The sequence below is a fragment of the Oncorhynchus masou genome, chromosome 18, assembly GCF_036934945.1.
Source record: "Oncorhynchus masou masou isolate Uvic2021 chromosome 18, UVic_Omas_1.1, whole genome shotgun sequence".
Taxonomy (NCBI): domain Eukaryota; kingdom Metazoa; phylum Chordata; class Actinopteri; order Salmoniformes; family Salmonidae; genus Oncorhynchus; species Oncorhynchus masou.
This window is the reverse complement of record NC_088229.1, coordinates 63,210,220-63,231,050: the sequence shown is the minus strand read 5'-3', so window position 1 is coordinate 63,231,050 and position 20,831 is coordinate 63,210,220. Positions and strand designations below refer to the sequence as shown.

Below are 20,831 nucleotides of genomic sequence, written 5' to 3'. Positions count from 1 at the left end.
GACTGTCCGGAGACACCAGGTTTAGTGGGAGATCTAATTGCTACAAAGCCATTGTATATGCTCTACAGGAACACAGTAGTTCTTATTGTTTTTCAACCTGGGTGCAGTTGAACAGGACTGCATTTACAAGCCGAGACTAAGCATTCGCCATCTTATTTCATGACTACATTACTTTCAAAGTAGTCCTATAAAATAGCGTTTCTCATAAACAACGGCAAACTGAAGATTCATTTTATCCCAAAATAAGTAGGTAGGCAATCACTCAACTGTAACTCACAGAAGGTTGTGTTTTCTGACAGAAGAGAGTAAGCACTACTGCTGCAATAGCAGGTATCAGTAAAATGGCAATACTGTATCTTCGATTAGAAGGCTGGTATAAAGGACATCAACAAAGTGAGATTTATTGATGGGTACGCCCACTACCTAAATACCACGTTCTCAATTGGTTTACTCTGAAAATAAACAAATATAGGTCTATTTTTGCAACAGGACAGTTTGTACAAAAATATATAAATATTTTAAATATAAAGGCATGATAACTGGCTATATTAATGCTGTCGTTACATTTAAAACATATTTACTAACTCTTATCCTGGCAAAATATCAAAATCACTTGCCCAATAATTAAATGGATGTGCTAAAACTATCGCTGACGATAAACTCTTTAGGTTAAGATCATGCCTACCAGGCTATTGTCTAGAAACTGTCGATGGAATATGTTGCAATTAAACTGTAAATACCTAATGACAAGATCAGGCCACAATTACCTCCCGATAACATACCGGCATTCATTCACTTACTCATTGGTCGTGTTCCCGGAACTTTTAGACATTCATAGAATATCACATTTGTGTCGAATAGATGTAGGTCTATATTTTTGTGCAATTCTATCCATTAAACCCATAACTTTACCTAATTTCATTCAATATATGAAGAAATCCCTCTTCAGAAAACCTCCAGCTCGAATGTAATCTTCTCAAGCATCACACGGCATTCCACCTGTGGTTGTACTCTTCATTCGCTACTTTTTCTAGCCTATCAGACGACTTTTCATCTATCCATAATTCCATCACAAGATAGCGTGGAAATAAGTAATTTTCTCCATTGAATATAATGTTCTGTACACAAACGTAGCGATGTATCGATACTGGGTTTTCGGTCAATTTTGACTATTTTTAGACTCCAGGTATAAGAACTCAATTGGATTACGCAGGAGCTGTTTGACAAGCAGCAAGGTAGTGGTCAACCAATCGGTGTGGGCAAGAACATTTAGCTAATCTTTCAATAGTAAAGTGATACACATATTGTTCTGCTCAATTCTACTAATCCAACCCGTGTTAATAATATATATATATAAAACTCGACTATAATGTGTGATTGTTGTTTGGCTAAAGTCACCAACACTCTCTTTATCTTGCTATCTGTTTTACTTTCTTACATTCTCTCTCTCTCTCTACTGCAATTAGTTGGGGCGAAGGACATACTACTCATCCCAGGAGGCGTCATAGAGGCCAGTGTGTGGGATACCAGATGAGACTAGGTTGGCGAGTGGATAAACCGCATTTCCCTTCTGTTCAATTGGCGAACGTTTGTTTACCAATTTTTCTTACTTTTTAACTGCATTGTTGGGAAAGGGCTCGTAAGTAAGCATTTCACAATGCAGTCTACAGCTCTTGTGTCGGCGCATGTGAAAAATAAACTGCATTTAATTTGATTTGAACCTAACCCCTAAACCTAAAATAGCTTAGGCCCACGAGAACAAATGCACAGTTAAAAAGTGAGAATAATTAGCTGGGAGAATTTTCCTTGTTTTGCTATCCTTGTGGGGACTTTTGGGGATTTCCGGTACCCAATCTCAATTCAATTCCTGGGGCTCTGTTTGTATTTGTGAACATAGCCCCAAGACCAGGTTGCTTAGGGGACTTCTTTTTAGGTGGTTGTAGAATTTAACGTCTCTTTTCTGGTAATTAGTGGGAATCAGCCTTATTCTGCTCTGCGTGCATTATTTTATTTTACGATGTACACAGAGGACGTTTTTTCCAGAATTCTGCATGCAGAGTCTCAGTTTGGTGTTTGTCCCATTTTGTGAATTCTTGGTTGGTGAGCGGATCCCAGACTTCACAACCAAAAAGGGCAATGGGTTCTATTATTGATTCAAGTACTTTTAGTTACAAAGATGACTTTTGAGTAGTAAGACATGTACAGTTGAAGTCGGAAGTTTACATACACTTAGGTTGGAGTCATTAAAACTTGTTTTTCAACCACTCCACAAATGTCTTGCTAACAAACTATAGTTTTGGCAAGTCGGTTAGGACATCTACTTTGTGCATGACACAAGTAATTTTTCCAAACAATTGTTTACAGACAGATTATTTCACTTATAATTCACTGTATCACAATTCCAATGGGTCAGAAGTTTACAGACACTAAGTTGACTGTGCCTTTAAACAGCTTGGAAAAATCCAGAAAATTATGTCATGGCTTTAGAAGCTTCTGATAGGCTAATTGACATCATTTGAGTCAATTGGAGGTGTACCTGTGGATGTATTTCAAGGCCTACCTACAAACTCAGTGCCTCTTTGCTTGACATCATGGGTAAATCAAAAGAAATCAGCCAAGACCTCAGAATTTTTTTGTAGACCTCCACAAGTCTGGTTCATCCTTGGGAGCATTTTCCAAACGCCTGAAGGTACCACGTTCATCTGTACAAACAATAGTACGCAAGTATAAACACCATGGGACCAAGCAGACGTCATACCGCTCAGGAAGGAGAAGCGTTCTGTCTCCTAGAGATGAACGTACTTTGATGCAAAAAGTGCAAATCAATCCCAGAACAACAGCAATGGACCTTGTGAAGATGCTGGAGGAAACAGGTACAAAAGTATCTATATCCACAGTAAAACGAGTGCTATATCGACATAACTTGAAATGCCGCTCTGCAAGGAAGAAGCCCCTGCTCCAAAACTGCCATAAAAAAACAGACTACGGTTTGCAACTGCACATGGGGACAAAGATCATAATTTTTGGAGAAATGTCCTCTGGACTAATGAAACAAAATATAACTGTTTGGCCATAATAACCATCGTTATAGAGGAAAAAGTGGGAGGCTTGCAAGCCGAAGAACACCATCCCAATCGTGAAGCACGGGGGTGGCAGAATCATGTTGTTTGGGGTGCTTTGCTGCAGGAGGTACTGGTGCACTTCACAAAATAGATGGCATCATGAGGCAGGAAAATCATTTGGATATATTGAAGCAACATCTCAAGACATCAGTAAGGAAGTTGAAGCTTGGTCACAAATGGGTCTTCCAAATGGACAATGACCCCAAGCATACTTCCTACACTTCTGGCAAAATGGCTTAGGGACAACAAAGTCAAGGTACTGGAGTGGCCATCACAAAGCCCTGACCTCATCCTATAGAAAATGTGTGGGCAGAACAGAAAAAGCGTGCGCGAGCAAGGAGACTTACAAACCAGACTCAGTTACAGCAGCTCTGTCTGGAGGAATGGGCCAAAATTCACCCAACTTATTGTGGGAAGCTTGTGGAAGGCTACCTGAAACATTTGACCCAAGTTAAACAATTTAAAGGCAATGCCAACTAAATACTAATTGAGTGTATGTAAACTTCTGACCCACTGGGAATGTGATGAATTCTCTCTACTATTATTCTGGCATTTCACATTCTTAAAATAAAATGGTGATCCTAACTGACCTAAGACAGGGAATGTTTACTAGGATTAAATGTCAGGAATTGTGAAAAACGGAGTTTAAATGTATTTGGCTAAGGTGTATGCAAACTTCTGACTGCAACTTTATAAAAGCAACAGATATCATTAATAAGAAAGGGCTAGAAGCGTCTTATATGGTGAGCTACCAAGTGACTAGAACAGGCAAGCCACATACTATTGTGGAGGACTTGATTCTTCCGGCTACCGCTGATATGGCTGGGACAATGCTGGGGGAAAAGGCCAACAAAAACTATACAGACAATGCCTTCAAACAACACTGTTTTACGACTCATCAGTGAAATGGCAGGAGATGTTTTGAAACAATTACTGTTTCGCATACAAGCCAGTGAATTCTATGCGTTACAGCTGGATGAGTCAACAGACTTGGCGGGCCTGGCACAGCTCCTGATATATGTCCATTATATTTATGGGGGGTCAATTCAGGAAGACAAATGAACTCAAGCTTACGGACAATGTAAAATGTGATTATAACGAAGCACTTGAGTGAGCTGGGTGCACAATTACGCCAGTACTTTCCTGAAATGGACGACACAAACAACTGGATTCGTTATCCCTTTCATGACCTGCTTCCAATCCACTTACCGATATCTGAACAAGAGAGCCTCATCGAAATTGCAACAAGTGGTTCTGTGAAAATTGAATTTAATCAGAAGTCACTGCCAGATTTCTGGGTAGGGCTGCGCTCAGAATATCCTACCAGCTGTGTCACTAGAGATTCTGGGTTGGAGTCCAGGCTCTGTTGCACCCGGCTTCCCACGAGCCGGGTTGTGACAACTCACACTCATTCTTATGTTTAATAAATGTATCATATAGGTGTGTGTGTGGCAGGCTTACAATGATGGCAAAAAACAACATTTGAGAGTGCACTGACCCTGGTGCTAGAGGGGGTACGCAGCTGGAGGTTGAATGTTTGAAGGGGTACTGGACTATATAAAGTTTGGAAACCACTGCTCTACTGAGATTACTGTCAGGGCCCAGGTCTGGCAGAATCTGAGCAGAAGATCTAGGTGCTGCTGTAGGTTCTCTCTCGCTCTATGCACGAGCGTAGGTGCTTATTATGGCGAGATCACAGAGGTGAAATGCCTCTAATTTGTCATGCATAGTGTACATAAACTAATACCGTGAGAGGTAGGCTACCGCAGGATATACAACACCGTATGACGATTTGCTCTTGAATGTCACCTAGTTCTCATCGGCAACTTCCGTCAAACATCGCAAGGTTTCGACGACATCGGTATGAAATGGCAGAAACTGCCTCTGTGTCACGGACTCAAAGATTAGGCTACGTAGTACACATGTATTTTGCAGACACAGGCCTGCCAGTGGAAGGAAACGCAGTGGATTCAGAGGTTGTCCTACTAAGCAAAAAAATAATATAATATCTTCAAACATTCTGCTGTTTATTTCAACGGAAGACCAGAAACCGCGGTTTGACAGTTTTGGAATTTATAACGCCTTCTTTTGGAGTAGGGTGAGTTCGATAGTAAACCTTTATAAGACATGTTATTGTTAGCAGTGGGGGGAGGGTATTAGCACTGATGGGTTGCAAAAGAACACAGAAAATACATTAAATAACTGCAATTAGCTAGTTGGACCATATTGTCAAGTTTTGGCTTTTAAAGACATGCACCGCAGAAAAAAAAGATGGCTATGAGGATATTCTTAAACGCTCACGACAGGCTACAAAATGCGCTAACGTTACATTTTAAGACTTTAACTACCTGCTAACAGCTAGTGCTACATTGTAACAACGACCTAACGTTAAGTATCTTCGCGGCATATAGTCTACTGACAACATCAACGGCGTGGTTACATTTGCCATGCTATATTTTGATTTGTAACATCATCATTTCTAAAATGAATAAGAAACACAAGCCCATCATTCGGTCATAAACGGGCTTTTGAGAATTAGCCTACCACCAATGGACTAGTATAAACTTGTGAGTGCAAGTTAACTTATTGTATGCTGCTAGTGCGTCAAGTCGATTTCTATTAAACAAGTGAGAGGTGTATAACTGCAATTTGTCTACATTTCATCCAATATACCTAAGAATAGCAGAATAATGAATCGACGATATTATGGTCACATCGACAACCATCTATTATAATAAGAACGCTATTTATCATGTAAATATGGTTAAATAATATCTTAATTTGACTATCTATTCAAGTAAAGATTAATACAATTTCGGTGATGTTTAGTGTCGCATGTTGTTTTTAAATGATTTTGGACACCTTCATTAACCGTTCCAGGTGTCATATAGAAGAATGACCTCCATAACAGATGAAGCCAGAGGCTTTTGGCACATTGCTTCTAATGCTGATGTCTGCTCTCAGTGGTGATAGGCTTCAGTGTCTTCATTAGCTGGAAAAGTAGGCTGGTGAATCCCAGAAAAACACATAGATAATGTGAGAAGTCATATTAAATTAGGTTAGATGTAGACCCCAGCTGGGCATTGCTCTATGAAAGAGAGTCATGTATGGCCCTGAATGGTTTGAAAGCTGAACAACCCATTTTCATGTTCAGCTTTCTTCCAGTTATGCATTTAATTTATTCCTTGAAATGAAATGGCCCCCATTTTACTGAAATGCCCCACACCGTGAATGTGTGATTAGTGAGAGACCTTGAAACAGCATCAGATGATGTAGCGTGACGACGTGCTTCATTGCTATGGTTCTCTGCCTCCCTCTGATCACATATTCTCTCAGATTCTCTGTGATTTGAAGCAGCACTCATCTAAGTTTCACATCTAAAGACCAACTGACATGTCATAAAAATGCTCACATTCCGGTGATAATGTGGTGGGGAAAAAAGAGTGTCATTCATGTTGTTTTAATAAAATTACACGCATATCATTCAATTTAATCCGACTGTATTGCTATGGTCATCCTGTTGTTCACACCGCCATTCATTCTGCTCCAGAGCACACAATTGGATGGAGCGACTGCATGGAAATGATTTCATTTTGAATTTGGCAAAGCATTCTGTTCAGGCTTCTCCAAACCCTGTTTTAGTCCCTCTATCTCATAGCAGGGCTTCAGGCCGTTGACATGCCTTTCAACCGGGATGAAAAAACCCTGCTGAACGCCCCTTCATGTGGAAAAGGGGAAGGGGGTGGCTGTATAGGAGTATGGAGGTCAAGTCATGGTCTGTTGACCGTGCAGCCATCAGCCAGTGAAAATGTCCTCAGCACAAATGTTCTAGATTTGACTAATGATTTCTTCTTCTAGCTCCTTATCAAATCCAGCGCTCCCTCCCGCTCTCCTTTTCTCTCTCTGCCTCAATACTTCCTTCCATTTGCCTGAACAATGAGTCTTAAATATACATTTCTGCATGCTCAAATGGACTTCGGACAGTGGTACTAGTCCCTCTTGTTGTGATAGCTGTGGGATTTCTCTATAAGCTAGTGATTAACTTTTCTAGCGCTGGCCAATATCTCGCCCGAACAATCATCTAAAGACATTGTGTTTGTTTTACATTTTCTATGTTAAAATCGAGCCCGGACGACTCGTTACTATTGTGGCAAGGAAACAAAACACAAAGTGGATTTAACTTCTTTAGCAAAACAGCCCTAATGTTAGAAATTAACATACTTTTAGTGTCATCCAGAGTCACATTTATTTATTTTCCCTGCCTCTCCACACAGTATTTGACATACAGCAGGTTTTTAAAGGACCACAGTGTGGTCTGCTTTGTTTTAATGTTTGCCATGGAAACGTATTGCGACACTGGTATCTACACAGCCCTATTTCAAATGCTAGCAAAGCACTGCCACAACCCCCAGGAAATGCCTCTCTGTTTTCTGATATTGGAGATGTTTTTAAAGCTGTAGAAGCAGGATGTATGCAATGGATTTTTTGAGCTGAAGGTTTAGCCAGCTTAGGCTAACACAATTGTGGCTGAAACATTGGTCCCTGTTTAGACCACAATTGATTGGTGGTACCAGACAGTTTGCTGGGCTGATGTTTTGCTCTGCAGTGCTCTGGTTTTACATTTTTGAAAGCTGTGATTCAAATCCTGGAATGAATTTGTACAGTATATTGATTTATGATGGGATATAAAATACCAGCTAATCCTATAAACCCAGAACTATAATGTATTTTAATGCATTTAAACCTTTTTATATTAACTGTATGTGTAACGCAGTATACCCTCGCTAGCCTAGATGACCCAAATGTCATCGCTATTCAGGGAGGACTTGATTTCTCTCATATACTGAATAATTTCCCCTCATGAATTTTGACACACAATGCAGCCTCTGTCAATCGTACTCCCATAGATTGACAGCTATGACTTGGAAGGTCCAGGTAATAAGCTGATAATATGCTAATTGCTTTTTTATCTTTCTGTTTCTTCTCCCTCTGTCTTAGGTCTTGAGACAGAAGTCCCACTTGGATGCCCAAAACACACACTTTGTCCAGATTTCATCATGAATCGGAATAAGCGTGAAAAGGAGTATTACAGTTTAGATGTCGGGGATTCCACTTTTACGGTTTTGAAGCGCTACCAGAATTTAAGACCCATAGGCTCCGGAGCACAAGGGATTGTCTGGTGAGTAGATCGAGCTGTGAATTGGAAAGGAAAAGAGATGCCCTGTAGCCCAATGCTCATTTTCCAGTGGCTATGTTAGAACTGTATGTGTTACTTTGGGAAAGAACATCTCGTCTGAATCATACTATAAAATATAACAATTTGCCAGCTATTGGAATGGTATTGGAAGTCAATGTGATTCATACGTTATTAGCTGCTGTAGATTGAAATGGTATTGGAAGTCACTATGATGCGTTATTAGCTGCTGTAGGTTGAAATGGCATTGGAAGTCACTATGATAAGTTATTAGTGGCAGGGTAGCCTAGTGGTTAGAGCGTTGGACTAGTAACCAAAAGGTTGCAAGTTCGAATCCCCGAGCTGACAAGGTACAAATCTGTCGTTCTGCCCCTGAACAGGCAGTTAACCCACTGTTCCTAGGCCTTCATTGAAAATAAGAATTTGTTCCTAACTGACTTGCCTAGTAAAATAAAGGTAAAATAAAAAAAATAAAAAATGAGCTGCTGTAGGTTGAAATGGCATTGGAAGTCACTATGATACGTTATTAGCTGCTGTAGGTTGAAATGGCATTGGAAGTCACTATGATACGTTATTAGCTGCTGTAGGTTGAAATGGCATTGGAAGGCACTATGATACCTTATTAGCTGCTGTAGGTTGAAATGGCATTGGAAGTCACTATGATTAGCTGCTGTAGGTTGAAATATTTAGCGTTATTGCTGTAGGTTGAAATGGCATTGGAAGTCACTATGATGCGTTATTAGCTGCTGTAGGTTGAAATGGCATTGGAAGTCATATTGATGCGTTATTAGCTGCTGTAGGTTGAAATGGCATTGGAAGTCACTATGATGCGTTATTAGCTGCTGTAGCTTGAAATGGCATTGGAAGTCAATATGATACGTTATTAGCTGCTGTAGGTTGAAATGGCATTGGAAGTCACTATGATACGTTATTAACTGCTTTAAGTTTGTTCATATGCTATATGTTTGCCATTGGTCCAGTATTACACTTCAATAATTTGGACCCTGATATTGATCTATGATGTGGGAAATATGGAACAAAACTCATCTTTCATTAAAAAAAAAAATATTTAATGCTAGCCTTCTTCAGATGCATCATAAAGTATGGACGTACATTTGTATTTTTGTGTTTCCAGCTCAGCGTATGACCACAACCTTGAAAGAAATGTGGCAATTAAAAAACTCAGCCGGCCTTTCCAGAACCAGACCCATGCCAAAAGAGCTTACAGAGAACTGGTGCTCATGAAATGTGTCAACCATAAGAACGTAAGCTATTTACCTCTCTGAATCTGTGTGTCTGAGAGAAAAAAGGGAACAGCAAGTAGAAAAGGGAGTTGCCCCAAATTATAGAATAGAAAGTTGTGAAAGCATTTTCTCTTGTACAATTGAACCAAAATGTAAGATCATCACAGATCATTCTAGAATGTTGCGATCCTCTTGTAGCTCTTATATGAATTCTTGATGTTTCCATTTTTCTAAAATGTCATTGTCTATTTGATGTGGTGTTATTCATTTTCGCAAGAACCCTTCTGTAGTTTTAGCGCGCCCTTAGGCAGCATATTGTCAGCATGAAATGTAATGTTCCTACATACGCTGCTCACAGAACTATGATGCACTGATGCATCTTATATCTCCACAGATCATTGGCCTATTAAATGTGTTCACGCCACAGAAGACACTGGAAGAATTTCAAGATGTGTAAGTAACGTCATCGTCGCCTTTGCTTATAAAATCAATAAGGGTAAATTGCAATGCTGTATAATCTCTGTTCCCTGGTAGGCTGTAGTGCTGAAATGGCCAACAGTATATTTTGGATGTGTGTTTTTTTGTACAGTGTAGTGGGGACCAGGGTCTATTGTGGGATAACTGAAGGGTTAGTACATTGTAGTGCATGGGAGGAAATGTGATTCATTCTCAGAGCGGAGGGAGGTACTTTGAGAATCTCTGTCTTTCTGATTTGGATCTAAAAAGAAAAATGAACATCATGGCTGGGGGGTAAACAGCCCGTTTCACTATGACGGAGGAGCAGCCCACTCCTGTGTGCGTGTATGTATCCTGCAGCATCACACAATAGAATACATTTGAGTCATTTACGATGCTTTATTAAGAAGTGTAATAGACCAGGGTTTTTCAAACTATTCTTGCCCAGCCAAAACCAGTGACCGAGGGACCACCATCATATCTTAGCAACAAAAAAAAAAAGGAATCACATCTTGTCTTATCATTGGGTGAATGATAATGGCAAGTACAAGTAATCAACATTTTAAAATGAATAGATTTGGTTGACCGTTATTATTTTGACCTCCCCACAGTTTATTGGAAGAGGAAGTGTAACTTGCAGTTTTTAATCTACACAGTTTGGCATCAAGCTGAGAAACACTTTAGCAGTTTTAAGATAATTTCCTGCAATTCTATGTATTTTGCCATGGCTAATGCTGTGTTCCTCTGCTCAAACATTATAACAAAATCAATGGACATGTGGCCTGAATGACCGTGAACATTTGTTTATTTTAGATTCTCCCTGACTAGCTGTTATTTGATTGTTACTTCTCAAAGAGCGCATTATTTATATATACACACTACCGTTTAGAAGTTTGGGGTCAAAAATGAGACATTTCCTTGTTTTCCATGAAAACATACATGAAATGGGTTGCAAAATGAATAGGTAATATAGTCAAGATGTTGACAAGATTATAAATAATGATTTTTAATTTAAATAATAATTGTATCCTTCAAACTTTGCTTTCGTCAAAGAATCCTTTGACAATTACAGCCTTGCAGTCCTTTGGCAGTCTAGTTGTCAATTTGTTGTGGTAATCTGAAGAGATTTCACCCCATGCTTCCTGAAGCACCTCCCACAAGTTGGATTGGCTTGATGGGCATTTCTTAAGTACCCTACGGTCAGGCTGCTCCCACAACAGCTCAATAGGGTTGAGACCCGGTGACTGTGCTGGCCACTCCATTATAGACAGAATACCAGCTTACTGCTTCTTCCCTAAATAGATATTGCATAGTTTGGAGCTGTACTTTGGGATGGCAGGGTAGCCTAGTGATTAGAGCGTTGGACTAGTAACCAAATGGTTTCATGTTCAAATCCCCGAGCTGACAAGGTACAAATCTGTCGTTCTATCCCTGAACAGGCAGTTAACCCACTGTTCCTAGGCCGCCATTGAAAATATAAAAAAATAAGAATTTAACTGACTTGCCTGGTTAAATAAAATTACAATTTAAAAATTGTCCTGTTGTTGGAGGAAATTGGCTCCAATTAAGCGCCGTCCACAGGGTATGGCATTGCAAAATGGAGTGATAGCCTTCCTTCTTCAAGATCCCCTTTACCCTGTACAAATCTCCCACTTTACCACAACCAAAGCACCCCCAGACCATCACATTGCCTCCACCATGCTTGACAGATGGCATATCTTCCAGCATCTTTTCATTTTTTATGCATCTCACGAATGTTCTTCTTTGAGATCCGAACACCTCAAACTTAGATTTGTCTGTCTGTGTTCTTTTGCCCATCTTAATCTTTCATTTTATTGGCCAGTCTGAGATATGGCTTTTTCTTTCCAACCATGCAAAGAAAAAGGCCAGCATCCCCGAGTCACCTCTTCACTTTTGAGGTTGAGACCAGTGTTTTGCGGGTACTATTTAATGAAGCTGCCAGTTGAGGACTTGAGGTGTCTGTTTCTCAAACTAGACACTCTAATGTACTTGTCCTCTTGCTCAGTTATGCACCTGGGCCTCCCACTCCTCTATTCTGGTTTGCTGTTCTGTGAAGGGAGTAGTACACAGCGTTGTATGAGATCTACAGTTTCTTTGCAATTTCTCACATGGAATAGCTTTCATTTCTCAGAACAAGAATAGACAAGTTTCAGAAGAAAGGTGATTGTTTCTGGCCATTTTGAGCCTGTAATCGAACCCACAAATGCTGATGCTCCAGATACTCAACTAATCTAATGGTCACAGTCTGAAGCCCTGGTGTGTGTGAGAGCGTGAGATGTGTGCACTCTGCTCATATTCTTTCATGTGTGTGGGTGTATCTGTGCGCGTCTGCCTGTGTATGCATACGTTTGTGAGTGTATACGTGTTTACTTGCAAACCTTTCTGTGTAATGTCATCCACCCTCCCTTCCTTCTCCTCTGTATCTGTCCCCAGGTATATTGTGATGGAGCTGATGGATGCCAACCTGTGCCAGGTGATTCAGATGGAGCTGGACCACGAGCGGCTGTCCTATCTGCTCTACCAGATGCTGTGTGGCATCAAGCACCTTCACGCCGCGGGCATCATACACAGGGTGGGCACACACTACCACACCTTGCCTGGCCAAGCAACCTTAATATGACCCAGTCCTCCTGTGTATTCCTAAAGTTGTCCCTTCTCTTACAATCACCTTTGGAGAATAAAATAAATACAAATAAATTTCATTGGCCTGGTGTGGTGTGAATGGAACTCAAGCATCGGTAGAGAGTTATCCATCTCTAAAGCGTATCCCCCTCCTGTCCCCCAACCTCAGGATCTGAAACCCAGCAACATTGTGGTAAAGTCTGACTGCACGCTGAAGATCCTGGACTTTGGATTGGCCAGGACAGCGGCCACGGGACTCCTGATGACCCCGTATGTGGTGACCCGCTACTACCGCGCCCCTGAAGTCATATTGGGCATGGGTTACCAGGCCAACGGTGAGTGAGCGACCGAGGGATCGTCCAATCGGAGCTGTGTGTGCTGCAGAACACTGTTTGTCGCATGCCCCGCCCACAAGGTCCTGAGACACACCCACCTTCACAGCCACACCCCCCCTCCCGTGTCAGTGTCGCAGTCAGAGGGGTAGGTGGCACGCCTGGCTATGCGTTGTGGGTTCCTTTCCTGCTGCATAGAGAGCCAGTGCACAGTAGGTGTAGTGCTTGTGTTTTCTAGGAGGCTGTCCAGAGAGGGCGCAGCTGGACTAGATGTCAGTGTGATCCAGTTCCTAGTTTGGCTTGCCTTTAGCAATTAACGTTTACTGCAAGAATGTGCAGATGTGATGGGGCTTGATATCTCCGAATCATTGGACTCGCTGTGATAAAATTCAAAGATTAATTACGAGGAAAAAAACTGCCTGAAAATATGGGCATCCCTGCAGTGTCTAAAAACGACCCGAACTTTCCTGCTGACTTGTTGCTTTGCCTTTCTTCTTCTCCTCCTTTCTATGCTACACATATTTAGTGGATATATGGGCTGTGGGCTGCATTATGGCAGAAATGGTTCGCCACAAAATCCTTTTTCCAGGAAGGGATTGTATCCTTGTGCTGCTTGAAGCAGTTCAGTTCTGCATTTGAAAAAAATGTCAAGAGTTTATTTTTGAAGGCTTGTTACAATGGATCATGTCAAAGAACAACTGTCAAAATTCTATTTCTCTTCTGATATGCCTGACACCTCCACTCCCCCCCCCCCCACACCTTCCCTCTATCCCACAAAGCACCCAGTGCTGTAGCTTGATGCACTTCCGACTTATGCAACAAGCTCCTGAAATGGAATTCGACAGTGTTTTGCGCTTTCATTTTTTTACCAACACAATTGCAAAACATACCCTTTTAAATCATATTGTTTGATGTTCTTCTTCAAAGATAAGCAGCCATTTTGGCAGAAAATAAGAAATGGACCCTGTCCTAACAGAATATCTAATATCAATGATTGACTGGTCGATCTTTTATCAATGATCAAAAATTGGCCTTGGTCTATTAAACTGATAGTAAAAAATCTTGAGGGTTTTATGTATTTCTGCTGTCATAATACAGTTTCTGCAGGCCTCGAGTGTCAGTGTCTTGCTAGCCGAAAGCCAATGCTATGTGGCCAATGTAAAAAAAGAAAGCCAATGTAGGCAGTTCTTTGGCCCACTTCCACTTTGTTTAGTAGTATGCCAGATAGTGAGGCAAAAAATCCTCACCTTATCATGATGCACTGCCTAGTCGGACACTGACAGCGGTTTGACATGAGAGTTGGCATGCCTTCATTTTCTATGTTGGTATTCACACACATCACCTTGTCTGCATCGTACTTACTTCCTTGTTTTATGATTTTTCATCTGATTTTTTTTTGCATTGCTTTGAGTTCTGCATGCTAATTTGGTTGTCATTCCATTTTTCAGTTGATGTCTGGTCTATTGGCTGCATCATGGCAGAAATGGTCCGAGGTAGTGTGTTGTTCCCAGGCACAGATCGTATCCTTCCCTGGACCCTCGTCGTCCCTCCATTGTGTGTGTGAATATTTGTGTGTGTGTGTGTGTATACAAATGTGTTTGTTTGTGTGTGTGTGTCTGGTGGTCAGCGTATTGTACTGCATTTACATGTTAGTCATTTAGCAGATGCTCTTAACCAGAGCGAGTTACAGGATTGATTAGGGTTAAGTCCCTTGCTCAAGGGCACATCGACAGATTTTTCACCTCGTCTGCTTAGGGATTTGAAACCAGCGACCTTTCACTCCATCCAAATTACTTTCCACTGGGTTGGGTATATGTGAAAGGGTTTGTACCTGTCGGCGGCCATTTCAACTCAAGGGAAAAGTGTTCTGATCACTTCACCTCCATTACACAGTCCCACGCCGAGGCTGTTTTCAGTCTTCTTTGTGTCCGTCTCACTGGAGAAGAGGCGATCGAACAGGTTTCCCTTGGTTCCTCAATCACAGTTGTTCTACAAAGTCAACAGTGAAAGAAATTTGCCTCTGTGTCCAGTGTCTGTCATCCTCCTCCTTTATCCCAACTACAAGCACAAACCTTGGCAATATTCCACCTCTGAAAAGCCCTTTGCAGCGTTTTTCTTACATGTTGGAGCGTCAGATATTGATCAGTGGAACAAGGTGATCGAGCAGCTGGGGACTCCAAGTCAGGAGTTCCTGATGAAGCTCAACCAGTCAGTGAGGACTTATGTGGAAAACAGACCCCGCTATGCCGGCTATACCTTCGAGAAGCTCTTCCCCGACGTCCTCTTCCCAGCCGACTCAGAGCACAACAAACTGAAAGGTAAGCAGGGAGAGCACACGCCACTGGGGGACACTCCAAGCATGGAAACTGCAGTATGGTGTGTCATTGTGAGATGCAAAATGTCTCATACATGTCTGTATGACTAGAATATCCCATATATAGTAGTCAGTTATTTGCTGAATATAAGTATAATATGTGCCTAACACTGTCTCTGATATGCACTAACTAATCGAGTCCGACTTATGTGATCAATTGGAAATTCCACGGAAAGTAGTCTGATCATGAATAGTATTTTGTGTAGTGGTTTGAAGCCTTACTCTGCTTTGATTTGGATCAATTTTGACTAAGGGACTCTATTCTGGCCCACTACACTCATTTATCAGCACAGTGAATGTCAGCCGAGGGAATGAAAGGGGAATTTGCTCACGCCATTAATTTCTCTATTTGTCTCAATTGTCTTGCAGCAAGTCAAGCCAGAGACCTATTATCGAAGATGCTGGTAATAGATGCATCCAAACGGATCTCTGTGAGCGAGGCTCTCCAGCACCCCTACATCAACGTGTGGTATGATCCAACTGAAGTGGAGGCGGTAAGCACTTACTGGCCCATTATGTGGGTGTGGAGGGGTGGTTCTTGTGTTAATGACCTACTCTTACGTTAGATAATAACATGACTCTTCAGATCTACTGTGTGTGTGTTTTTATTTTTTATGCGCGCATATGCCTCGAAATACACATTGAGTGGTGATTCACAATAAGAGGGAACGTCAAAACAGCCACACGCAAAATGATGAAAGCCCTGTGAGGTTGCCTGCCTGGGAAAAGCTTAGCCCGGATCAGATCATAAAACTCCCTGACTGTTTAAGCAGGGGCTCTGGATTTGACATCCATTGACAGCCAGGTCGTCATCACCGAGAGTGCACTTGCCGTTTTTCCTCTGTCAACCAATCAGACCCCGGCTACCGTAAAGTGCGGGGGTGGAGAATGAGATGTTGCACTCCACTCAGTCACTCGCATCCAAGCATTCCTCACAACGGACAAAATCGGCCTTGAGACGTGTAGATTTGGCTGCAGTGCAGCACCTTGCGCAAATGTATCAAATTTGATTGTGACTCAGCCAAGTGAAGAGAAGGCCAACAGTCCCCATGTCACCTCACTTAAAGTACACTGTGCCCTGTCCTGTTCCTCTTGCAGCCCCCACCACTGATCACAGACAAGCAGCTGGATGAGAGGGAGCACACGGTGGAGGAGTGGAAAGGTACAGTAGAGAGCGAGAGAAGCCATTTTCCTTACCCATGGTTTGATTCATACACTTTGAGCATGTTTACATTTTCCACTATGTTACATTACAATTGCACATTATTCTACTAAGAATCTACATCTCAAGATGTTCTTGTGGGACATTCAATGTTAATATTTGAGTTTTATGCAGGTTTTGCCCTTTGTCTGTCTGTCTGTCCTAAAAAAAATGGCTGTCTAAAGTGAGATGTGTTTATGGTGCATCCTACCCCTCCCTATCTGTCTAATCTAAACCTGGTCTGGTGATCTAACCCTGCGTCCTCTGGGAGCGTGATAATGACGACAGGGCATTCACACCCGAGTCTAGCAGAGCCCTGTTTATTGGCTCTATTCAAAAGTGTGGACTCCCGTGTCATATCATGCTAGCAATGTTCCTGTCTGTCATGTTCTTCTTAGGTTTATGTCTCATGTTTAGGGTTGCAAAATTCTTGAGATTCACAGGTTTTCCAGAAATTCCAGTTGGAAGATACCTAAATAGCCTACTTGTTCCCTCTTAATTCTAGGAATCTTCTGACAAGAATTTCTGGAAAACCTGGGGGTTTTGGTGTAGTTACCAGAAGTTCAACTGTAGTCACTATTTTTACTAAATCTTGTGATCCATTGCAGATTTGATATACATGGAGGTCCAGGACTGGGAGGAGAGAACAAAGAATGGAGTGATCCGGGGACAGCCAGCTTCTTTAGGTTAGTTTAGAGAGTTTTCTCTAAACTAGCACTCAAACTCTGATAGTTATACTCTATAACTAGGGCCCAGAGCTGTTCCTGGTCAGGTCTTATGGTCAGAGAAATCTCCTGGTTCTAGAGTACTATGTGTGGGAGCAACAAATGTAGACTGGCACTGTCTCTCTGCCCGTAGTTGACTTCTATTCCAGCTCTTAATGAAGAACCTTTCCTATTTCTGCCTAACCAGAGGTGGTTTAAGTCTGACTTGATACCCCCTATCTGTTTCTCCATACATGTAGCACAGGTGCAGCAGTGAGCAGCAGCTTCCAGCAGCACCCTTCTGCGTCGTCCTCGTCCGCCAACGATGTGTCCTCCATGTCCACCGACCCCACCCTGGCCTCGGACACAGACAGCAGCCTGGAGACGGCCTCTAACACGGACCCGCTGGGCTGCTGCAGATGACCATCACCCTGCCCTGGTCCCTGTCCCACCAGTCCCTCCGCTTGCCTTCAATGGTGTAGAGTTTAGGCCAGTTTCGATGTTTGTTTGTTTGTAAAAAAAAAAAAAAAAAGTTTTAAAAAGTTTTTTTCCTTAAAGTACTACTACAGAGTAATTTTTATTACATTTTATTAATATTTTTTAGTCCATGCTGTAATATCAATTTATTTTTAAACTAGGAACTTTATGATTTCACTACGCTGCAGTTTTGGCCAATGGTGATAGTTTGAGAACGTCTGTAAAAGAGTTTTACATGCTTTCATTTTGTATCTTTGTTTTTAGTTTCAGCTACTTCTATATAAGCTACTGCTGTTTCAACTGGCCATATCAATGTAGAATGAGTTTGTACAGATTTTATGGTGAATATATTTTTTTCAAATTTAGTTTGCAGTGAGCCATTCTAACCGTCATTTAATTGATACATTTATGATTTTAGTACTCCCCTTCTGAATAGTATTATTTCTTTGTCTATTCTAATCTCTTTCATATAGAATATTGTTTAATGCATATCCATTGGGTTGGATTTTGAGATATACTTTAGATTTATTTGTAAAAAAAACAAAAAACAACAGTTTTCCTCGTGAGTCACTACCTCCTTGAAAAAACAAAACAGTTTATCAAACCGCTTTCTTTTTTTCTTTTCTCATTAGTTTAGTCTTAAAATATCTCAAAATGCTGTTAGATTCCTGAACCATTTTCTCTTTTGGTAAGAGAAGACATTTAGTATTTCTTTTTTGTTGTTGAATTTTTGTCTGAATTTTCTTTTCCAATGTTATGGGTGTTACAGTATATGACGGAAATGGCGCAGATAGGCCAAGAAAGGAAACTAAGGAGCTTTTGATCATTTTCTTTGTTTGTCAGTGCTGAAGGCACTGCTTCCTCTACACTGGTCAGTTATTCTCCAGTGATTCTTTTCTACAGCCCCACTGTCAAAGAAAGAGTAAACCTATGTTGAACGCTAGGACTGAGAAACGTGGCAGTATGCTGAAGAGCTTTGTGAGAAATAGGATGTTACTAGTTAGAATACATGACTTGAGACGGTTGAAGGTATATGAAGAATGTGTTTCGATTGAGTCCAAAACAGGGACGTAAAAGAGAGGGCTTGTGTATGTGGTGATGTTGGTTGTCTTTGGAGGGATGGACATTCTGCAGGCTTAAAGCGCAGAAACAAACTATTTAAAGAAACAAGGTTCCTAATCTGTGCTCTTGTTATTCATGTAATATAAGTGTGCAGGCAGTTTGCAGTGTATTGAACATTTCAAATTGGACAATGAGTGTACAATACATAAGTAATAAGCTGGATCTCAGAGAAGATAATTTGCTGAACCCTTTGCAGAACTTGTACGTATGCATGCACTAAATAAATGTCACCCTATGCTTAGTACACCACACAATAGCTACAGAACCACCTCAAAACCCAAGTGAATCAGTGATTCTGAACTGTATGCAATAATGGTGTCCTTAGTGTTTTTTTAAAATGTGTAATTTAGTGTTTAAAAGGAAAAAGTGCCTGTAGTTTGTCAAGCATTCATTCCTGAGTATCTCGGAAGAGGATGAGTAGTCCTGTTGTGTCGAGGTCAATAACGGTTCCTGATAATGACTACAGTAGTTTCCACAAATAAGTCAATCACATTTGAGGCGTTTATCGTTAATGTATTGTACATTTTCTTGGGATTGGTAAGTCTCCAACTTTACGGTCAATGTTCTGTCAAGAGGATGATGTATGCTTCTGATTATTTTAGCTCATACATTAGAATTTTTTTCAAAAGGGGGGCAGTTTTATCAAAGTAGGTCTTTCATCAAAGTAAAATACGTTTTAAAAAATTACAATGACTGGTAGGTGCGTATGGTTTGCGGCTTTACTTTGCATAATGAGAATGTGCTTGATGATTTTAGGGGGAAAATTATCATACTGTTTTGCCTCATTTCCTCAATATTAAGCCAAATGTATTTGCGCTGAATGGTGGCTGTGGCAGTGTAGCTGTTATGCGGTGGCGTTGAAGAATGCCTGTGCTAAATTATGGAGTTTCAGAATGTAAAATACCATGTAGTGTGTTGTCGAAGGGGAAGGTATGCAGAATAACAGCCAATCACATGTAACCATTATTATAGTAGCTGTGTTATAATTCATAATTATGATGACTTTTTTTGTTATTTTAAGTGCTCTTCTGTTTCTTAACCCAGCATTATTAGGGACACATTCAGAATTGTTTGACTTTCTGTGGCTTTTTGCTTTTCTATCACATCTCTCAAAATTGTAATTGTGATTTTTAAGTAGGCTTTGATGAACTACCTCACACTCAATTTCTACAAGTTCTTGGATACCTAGTTGCCCACATGATTAGCTATCGAAGACATGTGAATACAGATTCCGTTATTTATTTATTTGAAAGTGTAATATTGTCAATGTTAGGAAACTTCTAGTTGTGTACGGTGTGTACTTCACCTAGATGTAAAGAGAATTGTTTATGTAAATGTCACCCCCCCCTCTTTTCCCCCCTTGTTTTTACAGTTCATGTGCAATACCTTCTGCAAATTATGCTAGTAGTAAACTAAGTGATGGATCTAGCCTGTTACTTTGTATTTTTCTGAAGGTAGAGAAATGTTTGGTACTGTCAATCCATGTTTTCCTTTTTTATGAATAAGGATGATTCCTTGTGACTTTTAATCTATGATGTTACGTAATCAGCCCTAAACCAGTCCTTAATCTATGGCCAGAGGCGGTTATATCATACATGGCCAATAGATTTTGATTGGGATAAGGCCAAATAATGATAAAGGAAAAAATGTTAAAGATAAATAATGCCTAAAAACAAACTCATATATAAGGTGCTGGTTTGTTATGCAACTAGTTAAACATTTCTGGCTCTGCATCCTGACCGCAGCCAATGAAAAGTACACTACTGGAATAAAAACACTGGGATCTGATGATGCCAACTTAAAAAACAAACATGTACTGCAAATAAAAGAAACAAAATTTGACTCATGCATTTGTAGGTCTTTCTTTTGAGCTTGATCTTAATATGTGGTATAATGTGTTGGAATTGTGAGTAAGACACTGAACTAAGTAGAAGATGCACTGAACACAAGCTTGCTGACCCA

General features: G+C 40.8%; 1 protein-coding gene across 3 annotated transcripts; it reads left to right on the top strand.

The window, feature by feature from the left end:
* Positions 1 to 5,061: 5,061 nt before the first annotated feature.
* Positions 5,062 to 20,711, top strand: LOC135505085 (mitogen-activated protein kinase 8). Of its 3 annotated transcripts, none has more exons than XM_064924158.1 (12): positions 5,062 to 5,220; positions 8,121 to 8,301; positions 9,452 to 9,581; positions 9,955 to 10,013; positions 12,471 to 12,609; positions 12,829 to 12,994; positions 14,440 to 14,511; positions 15,127 to 15,309; positions 15,735 to 15,859; positions 16,464 to 16,527; positions 17,175 to 17,252; positions 17,536 to 20,711. In XM_064924158.1, the coding sequence occupies exons 2-12, from the start codon at positions 8,180 to 8,182 to the stop codon at positions 17,691 to 17,693; spliced, it is 1,296 nt and encodes a 431-aa protein (XP_064780230.1). In that variant the 5' UTR covers positions 5,062 to 5,220; positions 8,121 to 8,179; the 3' UTR covers positions 17,694 to 20,711. The 3 variants fall into 3 exon arrangements, with proteins under 3 accessions (XP_064780230.1, XP_064780231.1, XP_064780232.1); XM_064924159.1 differs by having other exon boundaries at positions 17,531 to 17,666; XM_064924160.1 differs by lacking the exons at positions 5,062 to 5,220; positions 14,440 to 14,511 and adding an exon at positions 13,518 to 13,589 and having other exon boundaries at positions 8,126 to 8,301.
* The last annotated feature ends 120 nt before the right edge of the window (positions 20,712 to 20,831 follow it).

Coding starts and splice junctions, on each gene's coding strand:
- LOC135505085 (XM_064924158.1), top strand. CDS start 8,180: ATGAATCGGAATAAGCGTGAAAAGGAGTATTACAGTTTAGATGTCGGG. Junction 10,014..12,470: donor CTGGAAGAATTTCAAGATGT/GTAAGTAACGTC, acceptor ATCTGTCCCCAG/GTATATTGTGATGGAGCTGA. Junction 12,995..14,439: donor CATGGGTTACCAGGCCAACG/GTGAGTGAGCGA, acceptor TCCATTTTTCAG/TTGATGTCTGGTCTATTGGC.